Genomic DNA, 17,651 nt, shown 5'->3' on the forward strand with positions numbered 1-17,651 from the left:
GGACCACACCTGGCACATGCAGCTGGAAATGATGTGTGAAAGTAGGCGGGTGTCTAAATCCGGAGTTGCAGTGAAGAAATGCAGTCCTCTGCTCTAGGGACGTAAACCTGTTATCCTTTTGGGCATAAACCAACTTCTAGCTAACTGTAGTTAGATCACTTACAAGTTCCTTACCCCTTTTTCTGACGTATCTATAAATGGGGCTATCCCAGCCCTGTGGGATGGAGTATTGTTTCTGCCCCCTGCTGTCTTACACTGAGAATGACACTTTGTTGTCATGCCTCTCTTTGCTTAGGTTGGGGTTAATTAATTTGGGGGTGTTTCAGTTTGTGCTCTCACATTACTAATGTTTCTCTGAAATTAAACTAAAACCATCAAATTAGCAAATTGACTGGTGGGATTTTAAGACAGCATTGAATCAAGTGATAAATATAGCACAGCTTTCAGCCAGGTTATCTAACAATGCATTAGAGGCTTAAGGGATTCTGGATACATATTGTTAGGAAAGTAGAGCTGTTTCTCCAAGCTTAGATGATCTGTTAACTTACTACATTGTACCAAAGTTGTTCATGGGACATCTGAGGTTACTAATCCAAAAAGGTTCCTATTTAGAATATTCCCGGGTGGTGGTGGGTCATGATTTTCAAATACTACAACTTCTGAACTATTGCTTTTGGAATGATTCTCATGGTCAACTTCCCATTATCCTGGGTTATGTTTTAGGCTTGATTACCAAAAGGAGAAATGCCAAATAGGAAGGAAGCTATTAAGAAAGGAAACACGAAAGAAAGCTTACTTTATTTTTATTCATGTGTTTGCTGGTTTATGTTTAATGCCATAGTTTCTGCACAGAACGTGTGGCTGTCCTGAATGGCTCCTCATTGTTTGTGCTCTTTAGCCTCTAATCTCTCCTGCTTGGTTTGTATAGTTAAATTCTACCCTGTCCTCTCTTACCATTGGTGTTTGTGCTGTGTGCAGACATGCTCGTGACTGAGCTGACAGCCAAGAAACATCTTTGTGAGGTTAATCCTTTTCAACCCCTCATTTCAAGCACAGATTTTCGGTTTCCCAACTGATCATAGTCCAGAAATAGCCTTTGGAATCACTTCTGACATTGTTTTAGGCACCAAGAACTCTTCTGTATTAAGTATCAAATCTTGTGGCTTTGAAAGAGAGGGAAGTTATGAAGAATGAAGTAAAGATGATGAAGCTTGCATGGAAAATTGCCTTAAATATGCAAAACTTTCGTTAAGAGTCACTTTTTCAGAAATCAGCAGTATCTAGGACAGTTAGAGTAGGTGTTATTATGGGATTAAACAGAAATGGGCTATTCCAATCTACCAAGATTAAATAGATTTTTTTGCCTGGGGGGGACTGACAGCCTGAAGTGATTCATAGTTGGAGACTCCTACTATGCTCTCTGTACTGAGATTCCTTTGAGTAATAATGTTATAAATTGTCTCTCTGATGTTTCTTTCATGACCTAAAATCAATAAATTTAGAAAACATCTGCTAATTTTACTCTGCCTCTCTCAGTTCACATTTTACTTTGATAAGATGATTTTTCAGATACACTGCATCTCTTCTTTGAACAGAGGTCTTAGATGGCTTGGAAAAGAAAGATTTTTAGGAAGTTTACTTAAATAAAACAGATGCAATTATCTTCTTTTCTCGCAGTTAAACTGCTTCTGCAAATAATATTGACTGAGCATGTAGCTTAGGCTATTTTTAAAAAGAGAAACAAAACTGGCCTGTTTCTCAAATGTGTATGACAGTGGGTATCTATTGAATACGGAGTTTCTCTTTGGGACATGAGCTTCCAAGTTTCTGGTGTTCATACATGTGATGAGTTACAATTCAATCTCTCTCTAATAGCTATCGAAAGCAAAACCATTGATGAATCAGAAACTAGGTAATAAGCCACTATGATAGAAGTGACTAAAACAGGTTGCATAGTCCACAGATAGCACATTTCCATCATACTCAGCTGAAGAAAAATTAATGTACTCTAAACCTCTGAACCTTTTTTGCCAACAGGGTCAAACATCTTATCTTAGTGGAGCCATGGGGTTTTCCAGAGAGGCCTGACAATGCTGAACACGAGAGACCAATTCCGATCTGGATCAAAGCACTAGGAGCTATATTGAGTCCATTTAATCCATTAGCTGGGCTGAGGATAGCAGGACCCTTTGGTGAGTTTTAGCTACTCTTAAATACCGTTTCTGTTTTCGTTAAACATAAACATGGGACAGATATCACATTAAGATAAGCTTTGTTGCAAGCCCATATCACCCGCAGAGAAAAGAGTTGGAGGAAAAAGTGGAAGGGGGTTGAAGAAAGATGAACTCTTTAGGACAAGATGGCAAGCTCTTTCTATGAGAAATACTAGTACGATAGTTTATAGCCAGCTACGTTACGTTATTGTAGGCTACAGTTACAATGAGTCAGATTACGTGGACATCTGTTGGGGAAGCCTGACAAAGAGGCATGAATGTGAAGAGGGTTTTTTTCTGGTTGCCTCTGGTCACAGTCCATTTAGTTTCCCTTCCATCTGCAGTTTGATGGACAAACAGGATTTCCAAATTTGGTTAACATTAGAAGGCAGTCTCTCATAAACTCATTGGGCTTTGGCCTAAGTTTAGAAACGTTAAATTAAAACTGGGTTCTTTCCATTAGCCATTTTCTTATTACTCTAGCAAATTTTGTAGGTCTCATTGGTGTCCTGCGTTACAGTGGCAGTCTATCCTTCCCATTTCTACGTTTCTTCAAAAGCACTGATGAGATGTTAGATAAACTCATTATATCCTAATTCTAGGACTAGGTAGGGGTGACTATTTTGGATTACCAAAAATACTACAGTTTTAGTTTCTGTGGGGAGAAGGGTGTGATCAAATCTTAAAGTCATTGTTTGTATTCCTTCCATAGGGGAAGGAGGTTATCTGTTTGTTACTCTCTGTACTACAGGAGTATCAGCTGGAGAGGCTTGAAAAAAGATATCCTTCAGGCCCCTCACAAGTTACAATTAACTTACCTCTTCATTATTTTTAGTATTCAGTCTGAAGATAAACTAGTGACATTTCTAGGCTTTGTTTACATTTAAACCACATCTGTTTCCTAAATCTCATTTTAGAATATTTATTTTAATATGCTGATCTATTTGATTGTTTTCAGGAGTGTGACAAAATTAGTTTTTCAGACAAGCAACATGTTTTGTACAGGTTTTTTTTTTTTTAAAGTAAAATGCTAATTCGGTTAACAAAACAACCTGAAGCATATTGAGTGATAAACACTGATTTAATGCCTTTTATCCAATAAGAAATGCATGCATAAATCAATCCATGTGGAAGAGTTCAAAGCTGAAGTTGTCTCCCTTAGCAAGTAAGTGCAGTCAAAACCATGCTGCAGAAACAGACCCTGTCTTGGCAAGGTATCCCCAACCTAACCTCGCTTGTAGGTTGCTGTGGAGGGCAGTGCTTTTCAAAATTTTTCATCCATTTCTCTCTCCACGTGTTAGAAAAGTTTTCCATCATCAACTTCATGTGCAGTTCTTGACAGATGAAGTTCTAGAGAAGAGTAAGTTTAAACACTGTGCTGCGAGGTAGGCATCCAACCCAACCTGATGAAGGCACTGAACCAAACCCAGGTTTTCTTCTACATGCACATATGCTTAAGCTGCTGGGCAGGCATAGCTGTCTATACTATAAAGCCAGTTGCTCCTGTTCAATGGTATGAGTGAGGCACTTAAATGTGAGCCAGGTTCTTTGGGATATCATGGTGCTTAAATATCACATGGATATTTAATCAGACCTTCAGGCAGATACTTAAACTTGGGAGAGGAGACAGAATCCAGAGAGATCTTTTTCTTTGAGTGGTTTCCAGTTAGTTGATTTGCATGTTTTCCTTCACTTAACTGGAACAGTCACCCAGGAGGCTCACAGTATAGGGGTTTTGGTGCTTAGATTGGATTTGTGAATTCCATTCCTAGAGCCGGACACCTAAAAATTCCTCAGGACAACAGTAATTTAGTCACTGTGACCACACCCTTTTTGTGGAACTCAGAGTCTTCAATGTTAGTATTTCTTTTAGCATTTCCATAGACACCATGGAAAACATCAGCCAGACAACTGAGAGTGTCTTCAATAAACATTACGAGAATGAAGCAGTGTGATTTCATTCCTAAATTTTTTCTAAGGTGCCTTGACCCCTTGTTTCATTCTCCCCTGTAAATTCCCAGGGAAGGAGAATGGGTTTGTGATTGGACCCGCAGACAAAACACATTTTATCAAAACAGAAAGTGAATTCTAAAATTCAGTAACTTTCGGTCCCCTAGTTATTGGAAATGGGGATTCTGTGGCCTCTATGCTGATGGCACTGGAACACACAGAATTAGTCTCTTTCTTCCAGGTACTCTTATTCCAAGCCAGCTGTATTGTTTCTGTTCAAAAAAAACCACAAACGGACGGACAGAAGAAGACATAAGTCCAGCAATTGAACTCTCTATAGAGAAAATACAAGCAGCAGAGCAAACTGCAGAACGTTCACAAAATCTTCATCGCTTCAGGACTTAAATCACTGTTTCATAAGGGAATTATTTTCTCTTGCACTGTATTAGTTTTATAAATTGATTTAAAGCATACATAAAGGCGTGTTGCAATAGTCTAATCTCAAGGTTACAAAAGCATAGATCACTGTGACAAAGTCTGCATAAATAGTACCAGGCCTTTGGCCAGGGGTAGGTGGGAAGAAGTGACATCATCATAATTGCACAGATCAACAACAGTATGAAGTTCCCACTGACTGGAAAAGGGGAAACAACCCCAATTTTTAAAAAGGGAAAAAAGGAAGACTGTGGGAGCTGCAGGCCAGTCAGTCTCACCTCTGTGCCTGGCAAGAGCATGGAGCAGATCCTCCTGGAAACTATGCTAGGGCACGTGGAAAATAAGGAGGTGATTGGTGACAGCCAGCATGGCTTCATTAAGGGTAAATTGTGCCTGACAAATTTGGTGGCCTCCTACAATGGGGTTACAGCATTGGTGGATAAGGGAGAGCAGTGGATGTCATCTACCTGGAGTTGTGTAAAGCATTTGACACTGTCCTGTATGACATCCTTGTCTCTAAATTGGAGAGACATGGAGTTGACGGATGGACAACTTGGTGGATAAGGAATTGGCTGGATGGTCGTACTCAGAGAGTTGCGGTCAACATGTCAATGTCCGAGTGGAGACCAGTGACAAGTGGCATTCCTCAGAGGTCGGTATTGGGACTGGCGCTGTTTAATATCTTTGGCGACACGGACAGTGGGATCGAGTGCACCCTCAGCCAGTTTGCCGACAACACCAAGCTATGTGGTGCGGTTGACATGCTGGAGGGAAGGGATGCCATCCAGAGGGACCTTGACAGGCTTGATAGGTGGGCCTGTGCAAACCTCATGGAGTTGAACAAGGCCAAGTGCAAGGTCCTGCACAAGGGTTGGGACAATCCCAAACACAGATACAGGCTGGGCGGAGAATGGATTGAGAGCAGCGCTGAGAAGGACTTGGGGGTGTTGGTTGATGAGAAGCTCAACATGACACAGCAATGTGCATTTGCAGCCCAGAAAGCTAACCATATCCTGGGCTGCATCAAAAGAAGCATGGCTAGCAGGTCGAGGGAGGTGATTCTCCCCCTCTACTCTGCTCTCATGAGACCCCACCTGGAGTACTGCAGTCAGCTCTGGGGCCTCCAGCATAACAAGGACATGGACCTGTTGGAGCATCTCCAGAGGAGGGCCACAAAGCTGATCAGAGGGCTGGAGTACTTCTCCTATGAAGAGAGGCTGAAAGAGTTCGTGGTGTTCAGCCTGGAGAAGAGAAGGCTCCGGGGACATCTTAGAGCAGCCTTCCAGTACCTAAAGGGGGCCTACAGGGGAAGCTGGAGAGACAATTTTTACAAGGGCATGTAGTGATTGGACAAGGGGTAATGACTTTAAACTGGAAGAGGGTAGATTTAGATGAGATGTAAAGAAGAAGTTCTTTGAGGGTAGTGAGACACTGGAACAGGTTGCCCAGAGAAGTTGCAGATGCCCCATCCCTGGAAGTGTTCAAGGCCAGGTTGGATGGGGCTTTGAGCAACCTGGTCTGGTGGAAGGTGTCCCTGCCCATGGCAGGGGGGTTGGAACTAGATGATCTTTAAGGTCTCTTCCAACCCAAACCATTCTATGATATGATTCTATTTTCAGTTGGTAAACTGCGAGCCTATCTCTTCAGGCATGAATAATATTCTTAGACTAAGATTAGCCCTTGGTGAGGCTCTTATGCCAGAGATCCATCTGGTCAACTAGAAGAGGCTTCTTCCTTAAAGAAGTGATTCAGAATAGGAGCTTAACTTTAGAAAGCCTGAACTGGCCCCTGAAGGGACCAGCTTCTCCACTTTGGCTGTTAAGAGAGCATGGGGATTACAGCTTTCCTAGGTTAAATCTCTTAATTTATAGCAGTTCTTCGGTCTTATGTCAAGATTTCTACACCTGTTTTTCAGCATAGACTTCTGTTCTTTCAACTAAGCACTAGTTAGATGAACTAGCTTGAAAAGAAGACTGTTCTGTAAAAGGAGAGCACAGGCTTACATCTGAGGAAATAAAACAACCCAGCTTTTTCAACAGTGTCTTCTGGTTCTGAAAGGTGGGATGCTTTTGGCCCACCCAGTGCTGCCACAGCAAGGAGAAAGACAGTGTTGGTATAATGTGAGACTAAACTGGTAGCAAAAAGGTACTCTGCTTAGCCCTTTTGCTGGTCCCCTTTGCATGTTTCTTCTATTGCAGCAGTGGCCCTTCTCAAATGTTCCCCATATGTATTCAGCAGGGATTAAACTGCCCCTCTTCTGGTGCAGCATAAAATCCTTTAGAATATTTATATTTCATTCCTGTTTGGTGTAATGCCATCATGTTTTCCTAAGACATGCAAGTGGTGAAACAAGACATTGGGTTTAGAATTCATCATGAGTTTCAAGGGAACGTGTTTGAAGGCTTGTAAAGAAAAGTGTTGGACAAGCTGATAAAGTTGTCCATATTAATTCCTCCTGTAATAGCATTTTCTGTGTGAACAGGATTAAGCCTTGTTCAACGTTTAAGACCAGATTTCAAGCGAAAATATTCATCAATGTTTGATGATAACACTGTGGCTGAATATATCTACCACTGCAATGTACAGTCCCCCAGGTGAGTATGAGTTTCCCGGTGTATGTTTTGAATTCTGTCTTTCATTTACTGAGTGCCTGTGGCAACAGTATGTGTGCTTTTTTTTTAAAATTGTAACATTTATTGTATTAATTGAAGAAAAAAATAGCATTGCACTTTTTCTGAATTCCAGAAACTGAAAAATGTAAAAGCTATTCTAATTCAATATTTCTTCTAACCTACCTGTGTGTGTTGATTCTGAGAGTTTGGGCACTAATTTTTAATTAAAAAATTGTTACAGTGGTTTAATTTGGAACAAATTTCTTAGAATGATATGCTTTACTTTTAAAGTTTTTTAAGTGTGTCATGGTTTAACCCCAGCCAGCAACTAAACACCACGCAGCTGCTCGCTCACTTCCCCCCCCCACCCAGTGGAATGGGGGAGAGAATTAGGGGGAAAAAAAAAGTAAAACTCATGGGCTGAGGTAAAGACAGTTTAATAGGACAGAAAGGAAGAAAATGAAAATAATGATGATAATGATAATAATATGACAATAATAATAAAAATAAAAGAATTGGAATATACAAAACAAGTGATGCACAATGCAATTGCTCACCACATGCCAACCAATGCCCAGTTAGTTCCTGAGCAGCGATCTGCCCCCACCTCCCCAGGCCAACTCCCCCCAGCTTATATACTGGGCATGACGTCACATGGTATGGAATATCCCTGTGGCCAGTTTGGGTCAGCTGCCCTGGCTGTGTCCCCTCCCAACTTCTTGTGCCCCTCCAGCCTTCTCACTGGCTGGGCATGAGAAGCTGAAAAATCCTTGACTTAGTATAAAGAATACTTAGCAACAACTGAAAACATCAGTGTGTTATCAACATTATTCTCATACTAAATCCAAAACATAACACTATGCTAGCTACTAAAAAGAAAACTAACTCTATCCCAGCTGAAACCAGGACAAAGTGTTATCACTCAGTACTGTAAAAACATAGGTTCTATTGAAAATTACATGCAAATCTTGAAAACTTAGGTTTCTTAATAGTAAAAAATCCCAGCCTTATGTACTGTTGCACTCTGTGTTACCAAAAGGCACAGATACTCCAGTTTAGAGAAAAGGCAGATCCAATGGAAATTTAATTGTTTTTACCCTTTTGAATGACTTGAAGTGGTGAAACAGCTTTCAAGAACATGACTATTCCTTACGGATGGGCAAAAAGGCCGATGCTGCAGCGGATTCCTCAAATGGATCGAGACATTCCTATCACTGTGGTCTATGGAGCACGTTCATGTATAGATGGCAATTCTGGCAGCACTATCCAGTCTCTGAGACCAAATTCATATGTGAAGACAATAGTAAGTTAACTTTTAAAGCAAACTTGTTTGTTTATTGTGTGTATTTGTTTAAACCATATCTATGTTTTTTATACCAACTGTGGAATGCTGGCCCTTTGATTTAAAGCCTGGGGTAATAACTTCTGATTTCTGTAACAGAGAGAGAGAAAACAAGCGTTAGATCAGAGAAAATGTAGACAAAAGAGTATTGAGTTCCCAGACTAAGAAGGAAACTTACTGTAGCACTAGAAACTCAATTAGATCTTTGGCCAAGGTCGTTCTTCTGCTCTACAAAATACTTTGCTCTACAATGTGCTAGTACAAGTAGTTTTTGTGGTCACTGGTAAGTATCTGTGGTTTTGTCTGTGTTTTAAACCACAGCAGTCCTAATATCTGCATATATGTATGACATAGTGAGGAGGGTCTCATAAGCTGTCCTAATCTGTCTGTATAATGCTTTCGTTTCTTTGATAAGAGAGTAGTTTGTACCTGGTGCTTAGGTTCTTGTAAGAGTCTTTAAATCATTAAAAAAATACTTAGTGTTGTCTTCCTAGCCAATACATTCTTGTTTAGAAGGTATGGCACTACCATTTAAAAATGTGTGTACTTGCAACTTGATGTGAATGTGCACACTGCATTTTTTGTTGATTTCTATAAAAACAAATTAATTTAAAAGTATTCTTCACGCATTGTCAAATCAGCCAGCTGTGATAATTGAATATGCATATATGTTTCAATGCTATGAGGTGGTAAAATGTTTGAATACACCAGCCGTCTTCTTACTGATGTCTAGATCTATCTGGACAGAAGTGTACAGTATGTGATGTTGATAGTATACTACAAGTCATTCAAATAAAATTTTATAATCTTGATGTAGCTGACATCAGAGCTGGAACTCAGAGAAAAAACATTGTTATTGAACTGTTTGCATGTGTTAAAGAGCAAAAATACACTTCATAAATGTTGACATCCAGACTGAAAGTGTCACTTCACTGCTTAACCAGAGAGAAAGTTGTAACAAAAAGTCACTGTTAAGAAGTGTACAATATATTGGTAGGATAAGCATATACCATTCAGGCAGATTTTTCCAGTCTGGTCAATGGCTTTTAGAAGAGACTGTGGAGAACTCTTGTATTCCAGGTTAAAATTTTGTCAAGCCAAGTACAGATTTTAAAAGGTAAATTGGAGTGGTAGAAATTATAGGGACTTTCAAAAAACAGTAGGAGGGAAAGGGTTCTCATGAGGCTGAGGCTGAGACATGGACTGGCAGTGCCATCCTTGGTAAAATGCACAGAGGTTCTGGGGTTTTATTATGTGTGCTTATTTCTAATTAATTTTTACTTTGTGGGGGATTTTAACACAATAACATAGCTATACGTTTTAGGGGCTTCATTTAGAGACTTAAGAGGCAGTGTTTTAATGGAGGGAGGGGAAAATAGATTTAAATAAATATTAATCTCAGACTGATTATAAAATGGAAAGAAAATAGGTCAAGTACCTTTGCTGTACACTATGCTGATGGCTTGCTTCCTACCAGTTTTGGCAGAGAATGATAAATTATAGAAATAGGGTAACCACCCTGTGTGTGGTTACTTAAGCCCTTAATTTTGTTACATAGTTGCTGTGAAATAATTTAGGTCACAGGCTGGGGTTTTCCTCCCCATATTGCATAATTTGGATTTTACTTGTCCCTGCTTAACATAGTAGTCGTTAATTTGGAGGGTTGAAATCTGCTTCCACAAGTCTAGAAAATCCCCAGCAATTTAAGCTTCTGAGTTCTTAATCATTTATCCTAGTACCTTCTTTAGTCTCTTCCATATCATTTTAATAATGAGAGAATACAAATGATTTGATGCTGTCTCTAATGCAAATACTTATGGAACTGAAGAGCAACCTTGCAGAACTATTTGAGTGGAGAATGAAGGGGATGAAGATGAATCAGAAGTTTGCTATGTAAAGCACGTTCTCCTAAGTTCGTTTTGCAGTGACTTGTGTCTGCTTGAATGGCGTTTTTTTTCAACAAGATGCGCAGTTGAATAACCAGTAGTTTTACCCTCTTTTCCTCTGTAGCAAAGTTCCTTCAACAGCTGAAACCGCTTTCGTTTTTCCTTATGTTTACAGTCCTTTTTAGGCTGTATGATACCACCTCCTGGCAGCAGTTGTGCTAACTGCATTAACACAGGCTGGGTGCAAGACATCAGTTCAGTTTTGACATTTGTCTTTTCAAGTAATAGCATATCAAGTAGGTAATGTGTAAAAGTCAGGTTCTTGACATATCCCAGTATTTATTTATTTGCTTACTACATTCTTGTGATTTTGACCTCTTTCTTCACCTTTATCCTCTAGGCTATCCTTGGTGCAGGTCATTATGTGTATGCTGATCAACCTGAAGACTTCAATCAGAAAGTGAAAGATATCTGTGATTCTGTGGACTGACTGTCTTCTGTTCTTTAGAAAGTCATACTGTAGATAGCATTAATAGCAATACTCTCTAGGAAATCACTAAAGAATGCAGAGCTGATGAAACAGGCTCTGTTTGTACACTGTTTCTTCTAAGAAGCCATTTGCACACTTAAACCACTTAGTGCCTTTTTGGGGGGGTATAGGGAGATTTGAAGCAAACTTTGTACACCTTTGTTTTAGATTGGCCTTTAGATTATTGGCCTGTCATATATGAAATTATATATAAACTTTTAAACTGGAATTTTCTTCAAAATGTAATTGAATTTTGCACATGTTGAACTTATAAAGTTGCTGAATTCTCCACTAACAGAACTGTATCGATATAGATACAATGCAATTTGGTTTCTTTATAATCATTCATGTTTTTCAGTTGAAGTTTCATAGCAAGAATATGAAATTGCCTTTACATTTTATTTTTGGAATCCAGAACTCCATATACAATATTTTAACAGGGTGTATTTTATTTTTTTTTAATTGGAGTGATAACAGCTTATGAAGCTGATTCTGGGAGAGAGACAGGGCCGAATAATGAGCAGTGTCTGTCACTGAAATACGTGTGTTAGTTTGTAAGGAATTGGGGCTCAATATTAGGAAATCTTTCTTCAGTTGGATTTTATTTCCATTTATCTCAAGGCATCTTTCTCCATCTGTGCAACTGTTACGGAAGGCTCAGTTTGTAAGAGTCAATGATGTCACCAGCACTCATGCTTCTGTAAGTATTTTGATATGTAGATTTCAGTGATTTAAAATGCAGAAGATGGCATGTTAGTTACTCCATCTATTTTAACACTTTACTGCAAAATTTGTTACTAGCCTAAAACTAACAATTGTAGATAAGTTGACAAGATTTTGATGAGGGCTAAGGAATGACCATCTGGATAGTGAGCATAATTCCCTTTTTCTTTAGGTAGAAAAACTAGTCTGCTTTTTAGTAAGTTCAGGGCAGAAGAGAGGCAGAGGGAGAATATTGATGTTCTCTAATTGGGAACTACAACAGGTTAGTGTATTTTAGTTAACATTGCAGCCTCCTTATAGGATGGATTATTACTGGAATGAACAATACCACTGTAACAAATTGTAATTACATGTTTTGGAGATTCTTTATATAATTATGTATTTTAATCGAGTATTTCAATATCAGAGATAATCCAGTCTCTGCATCTTTTTGAAATTGTAGTTTGACATTAGTTCTTCACATGTTTAGTAAATTATATTAAGCAAAATACTTTGTCACTTTAAAGCCAAATTATGTGGTGGTTTGTTTTTTAACAAGTTTACATAAAACTATTGATCTGCTTTTGAATATTAAATTGACTACTGAAGAGTTCTTGATACATTTATACATAGAGAATTTGAATTAGTGATAGCACCATCTTAAATCTTGAGTGGAATTCTGTGCATTTTTTTCTCAAATTAAGGAATTGTTGCACATGTTTATGATGTGGAAGGCAAAGATAACTAAAACATTCAGGAAATGCTCTGATTGTGTTCCTAGCCAAACATAATCTCCCTGTTTCTGAAGGAGATATTTGTCTATATCATGCTATGTAAACATCAGTCTTTTGTGACTGCCTTGACTGGTAGTACTTAATACTAATAAGCTAAAGATTTTAATTAAAATTTTGTATTAAATTACTTTTTCAATTAGCAGATGCCAGAATTTTTAAACAAAATTTGGGTTATTTGCTAAAATCTTGAGTTCAAAATGGAAAATCAGAATATCAATTGTATTTTTGAATATAAGCTGTAAATTATTGTCATACCACCATTTGGGTGGATGCCTTCAGTATGTATTTTTTCACCCTTTTCAGTGTCTTAATTTGTATTTATCAACTTAAACAGCTGTCTTAATTGTGCATAAAAATCTAATGCAAAAATATATTCTGAGTCTCCTCCAAATTACAAAAGGTGAAACAAACTTGGTATTTTCAGACTGCACTTACTGATGGGAATTCTAGATTCCACATCAAAAGATGGAAGTAGGGATAAAAACTGCACACTGAATATGAATATTGTGTTAAATATCCCTTGCTTTTTCAGCTTATTGTACTAATAAGACTTATTGCTTAAGTTTTGCACAATAAAAATATCTTAAATGTTATCTTTGATTAATGTTAAGACATGATGTTGCTTTTGTAAAAATTGTCTGTAATTAAGCCCTGGAAATCAAGAGTAATTAATAAGTTGAGCTAAACCATCCAAAATACATTAAAAATATGGTAATGCTTATTTTCAAATTTCTCAATGTTCTTAGATTTTCTTGTATTTAACTGAAACTGGTAAGGATTTGTCAATAAGTAGCTGCAAGCTTAGAATCCTGATTGTATATACAAAGAAAAAATGTTTGTTGGTTATCTTCTAGGCAGTATTAGATACTGCTGTGAAGGTCAAGATGGAATTCTGAATATCCTCTTGTGTGCAACATAACCCAATAAAGTTACTTTAATAAACTTCATAAGTGGTGCTGAACAGAAAATGAATGGCACATACTGAAAGACTTGGGAGCTAGACCTTTTGTGAGCAGTTGCTGTCTAGGAATAAACTCGGTTTCTCCAGAAGTTCTGTTTCAGTTGCTTAAATGTACTGTGGTGAGCACTGAACACTGATGGTGCTATTTTTATTACAGCGCTATAAAATAAGACAAGAATCACAGGCATAAAGGCACCCAAAGATCTCTCCCATTCTAGCATCAAAATGAAGACAGCTGTGTACCAGAGGCTAGGGCATATCAAAAAGAATCCAAAATATTAATAAAAATCCAAGATTAACTGTCTAAGTCTCCAGGACACGCTCTTCTTCCTGAGGTTGTTGAGATAAAATTTTATTAAAGTAACTTAGTAATATTTTGTTTGCATGGCTGACTTCATCTTGTTACTTATTGAACCCTGCCAGATTAGATTTTAGTTCTGAAAAGTTGATTTTCAGAGAAGTAATTTATTGATAAGACTCTATAATAAAACTTTCACAACCATCACAAGAAAGTCCCCGTTTGTATCTGATTGTGAAATGGAAATGGAGAATGTGAATTCATAGGCATTGAGCGTGGAAAAATGGGTCCAAACAGGAGAAGTGCCATCATCTGGTTTCACTCGAATTAAACCAATGCTGGCATTTCTTTTTAAACCTTATCTTTTTAAGGTTGCTACAACTGTTCATGCTGAACTGATGTGACAGTCTGTGAAACGCTCTCTGTGGTCCGTTGTGGTTCCTCAAATGCCCAGCCCTTCCAGATCACAGTTATTCAGCTTTTTGACTGCAAGTAAGACAAGGTTAAATACAGTAAAACCATCTAGAAACAATGTATGGGCAGACATGTTCAGGATTGCCTATTTTGCTAGCATTCATTAAAATGTGAGCCTCCAGAAGCCTAAGGCTAATAGTCAACTGCTGTTTAAATGGGTGATTTCTTGGGGCTCCTCCCCGTATCTCATTTGGTTGGGTTCTTTTACATTGGCCAGTTCACCATCAGCCCATCCTGCGATGTTTAAGCATGGCAGCGCACCCACATTGCCAGAAGCCTTCATCTGGGGATTTACGTTGTAGGAAGTGAAACTTGTCAAAGGGTGAGTCACTAAAGGTAACTGCGGAGAGGTACGTTTTAGTGGGACTAGTAAGATCAGAACAGGACACAGGTGTGCGCAGCAGCTGCTTTCTGGTATTAGTGGCAGTAGATGGAAATGGATGGAGGCTTCAGGTTTTCAGGCAGGTGGTGGATGGACCAGTGCATAGAGCAGAGGCATATAACTGGAATGACAGCATACACCACAAGGAACAGTAAGAGCTAGAAAGGAATGAGGCAGCTGAAAACAGCAAAATTCAGCAGAAGAGCAGACGGGTGTGAACATTTGCTTCAAGAGCCGGTTCAGCTCTGGGTGAGGATAAGGGAGGTGGTGAGGGAAAGGTTTGGGGTGCCAAGGGCATAGAGTGAGCGAGGACTGGCAAATAAGGAGAGAGAAGAACTTGGCTGACATGCCTGGGGTAGGTGTGAACTTCTGGGCTAGCGCAGAAGGTAGCCTGCTGCCAAAGGAGCGCCTGCAAGGAGACAACAAAGCCCCAGGCCGCCAGCATCTGTAATCCAGTTAAGTGCTAAACTGAAGTATCGTCTTGTATAATTAATTCCTCATTGCCTCCCTGAAACACTGAATAGTTGTCTGAACAACAGCTTTCCTTCTGGGTGCTGGAACTAGACAGCAAGCTAACATTTCCATCCGCGAGCTCCCTTCTTTTCAGTTCTTATTTGGGCTAGCTAAGGCTGCCGTGTAATAACATGGCTTACTGAGGTAAGGAGGATGCCTGCAGCACCAGCTAGAGGGAAGTCTGGCTGGAGAGCTTGAATCTACACTACGTGGGGCACTGTAAAGTTTTTGTATCCCTACTTTGACTAAAGCTTGTCCTCTGAATGCAAGTGCTATTTCACAAGCTGGACACCGTTGCCTCAGACTGGTACTCGTATGGGAAACATTTAAAGAACAGCTGTCTCCTGCAGTGCTCAAGAAATCATGAGAAACGGTATTCTCGCAAGTCAAAAATGAGCTGATGACAAAGCATGAGGTAAGGGGGATGCTGGAAGTGTCCTAAGGGTGTGCCTGAGGTAAGATGAAAAATCAAGATGTACAAGAAGACTTGTCTCTAAAGATCATAAATCTGTCTTTTACAAGAGGAGTAGAGGGCCTTCACTCTATTACAGTTTGCCTCGTTGCATTTTGATCACAGGAATATCCTACCTTAAGATTTGGACGTGGTCAGTAGAATGTAGAAATACAAAATATGGAAATATTTGTCACATATATTTTAAAAATAAGAAACACAAGTGGCAAGAACGTACTGCACCGAAATTCAGACATTTTAGGATATGTATGTAATTTGCAATAGTAATTAGCAGCAAGATGAAAGTGGTGACAACTAAAAGTTAGGTGTTTACTTGTATTTCATGCTTTACTTCTAGAGGAACGCTAGCAAGCTGAAACAGCTTGTTTTAGAAAGCTGTGCAAGAGCTGTGAGGTGGAGTGTGACCCCCAGATGTACACTAAGTAGATGTGCTTTGAACTACTGCAAAAGCAGAATCTCCATATATTTACAGGTCTATTTCTGCACTCTTGAATTCACCTACTTGATGTGTAAATGACTGGAGCTGTATGTGGAGCAAGGTGAGGCTATCGCTTCCTTTGTAGCTTCGTGATATTTAAATGCTTGCCTGATATCCAGCAGCCTTTCTGCTTTGACTTTTTTAAAGACATTTGCATTCACTCAGAGCTCAAACCTAAAATGGAGGCTAAACAGCTCAGTGGATGCAAATCCCCCAGCTAGAGCACCCCTCTGAAAGGAGGATTATTGCTCACGTTTACCCAAGGTTCATGTTCTCCTCTGCGCCTGCCGGGAGCGAGACTGATCTCCCTCAGCTCGTCCCGCTGGATGCCGAGCCCCTGTGTTTGACCACGTGCCAGTGGCCTGTTCTGCCTCGTGAGTGCCCCCGGTAGATGCTTTGATAAATACAGGGTTAAGGAAAATAACCATTCTGCAAGCACTCTGCTTAGCGGAGGGGTGTGGGTAGAAGGAAGACTCTAGTAGTGGGATCATGCTGGGGAGAAGGACCAGCACATGATGATTCCCGAGAGCGGTGGGATGGTGACCCTGATCCAGCCATTGGCTCTGGCTTGTTTCCAAGTTTGCAGGGACTGAGCACTGTGCCACTGTCACCTTCGCTGGCTGCATGCCCCCTACTCGCAATTTAATTCCCTGCCTCCAGCTCCCTTAGCAGCAGGATGAAACCTTTGAGCCTCCTGAGCATCTTAAACTCCATCCAAGCACTCCAGTGGCAGCTAGCCTGCTCGCAGCTGAAGCCTTCAGGAATATGCAGCTGTTTCTACAAAGAAACTTTGCAGGGTAGTCGTGGGCGCAGGTAAGGTGCAGCGAAAGCTGAGGAGAGAACCTGCTGGCAGCTCATCCCCCCGCACTGGCTCCTGCCCAGCTTTCAGCCTCTCTCCGTGCCCTGCGAGAGGGCCGGCATGCGGCAAGTCCCCCGGTCAGGAACACCTCTCCCCGGCCACAAATCCTCACGCTTTCCTTCATGGAGATCTCCCGAGCATCGGCCCCCGTGCCAGTGGGTAACTGTGTTCTGCGCAGGCAGGATCAGGCCGTGCTGGGACTTTGTGCGTGACCCTGAAGCAGCTTCCAGGCTGTGTGGCTCTTGCCATGGTTCCTGCCAGCAAATGCCCGAGTCAGTGCCTACTGTGAGTTAGGCTTATGCCTTGTTCATAGAAAACAAGAATTCAGGTGTGCTACAGAGGCGGTTGTCACCAAAAGGTTGCATAAACTTTTTTTTTTTTAAATACTGGCAGATTTCAGCACTAGTTTGAGGGACAACAACTACTAACCACACAGCAGTGCTTGCCTATTGTAGAATGGCTATAGATTTGTTTTTAAAGGGGATCTGAAAATAGTTTTTACTAAAACACTGAAGTGTTAGTGAGAAGCTGCATTTATTGTTTTCCCAGAGATAATCCGGAAACAGATGAAAATCCAGCCAGGGGAATGAATCCGATCTCTCATCAAGTCACATATTTAATTAATAGGCAGATGATTCCCCTGGCTCCTTCAGTGCAAGCCAGCTCCCAGCTGGGGCTGTGCCTCCCTGCTACCCCAGTATCTTCTCCACACCTGCACTGTTGGCTGCACAGGGGGACGGCAGGAGCAGGG

General features: G+C 40.2%; 1 protein-coding gene across 2 annotated transcripts in view; it reads left to right on the plus strand.

Moving 5' to 3' along the window:
• The window catches only part of ABHD5 (abhydrolase domain containing 5, lysophosphatidic acid acyltransferase), a 33,573-nt gene extending 20,060 nt beyond the window's left edge, over window positions 1-13,513 (plus strand). For both annotated transcript variants that reach the window (XM_069770528.1, XM_069770537.1), the window contains exons 4-7: window positions 2,038-2,192; window positions 7,081-7,192; window positions 8,327-8,513; window positions 10,839-13,513. In XM_069770528.1, the coding sequence (XP_069626629.1) occupies window positions 2,038-2,192; window positions 7,081-7,192; window positions 8,327-8,513; window positions 10,839-10,928 (544 nt within the window). In that variant the 3' untranslated portion in view covers window positions 10,929-13,513. The remainder of the gene's footprint in view (window positions 1-2,037; window positions 2,193-7,080; window positions 7,193-8,326; window positions 8,514-10,838) is intronic.
• Window positions 13,514-17,651: the final 4,138 nt, after the last annotated feature.

Source organism: Haliaeetus albicilla, chromosome 2 (genome assembly GCF_947461875.1).
Source record: "Haliaeetus albicilla chromosome 2, bHalAlb1.1, whole genome shotgun sequence".
Lineage (NCBI taxonomy): Eukaryota > Metazoa > Chordata > Aves > Accipitriformes > Accipitridae > Haliaeetus > Haliaeetus albicilla.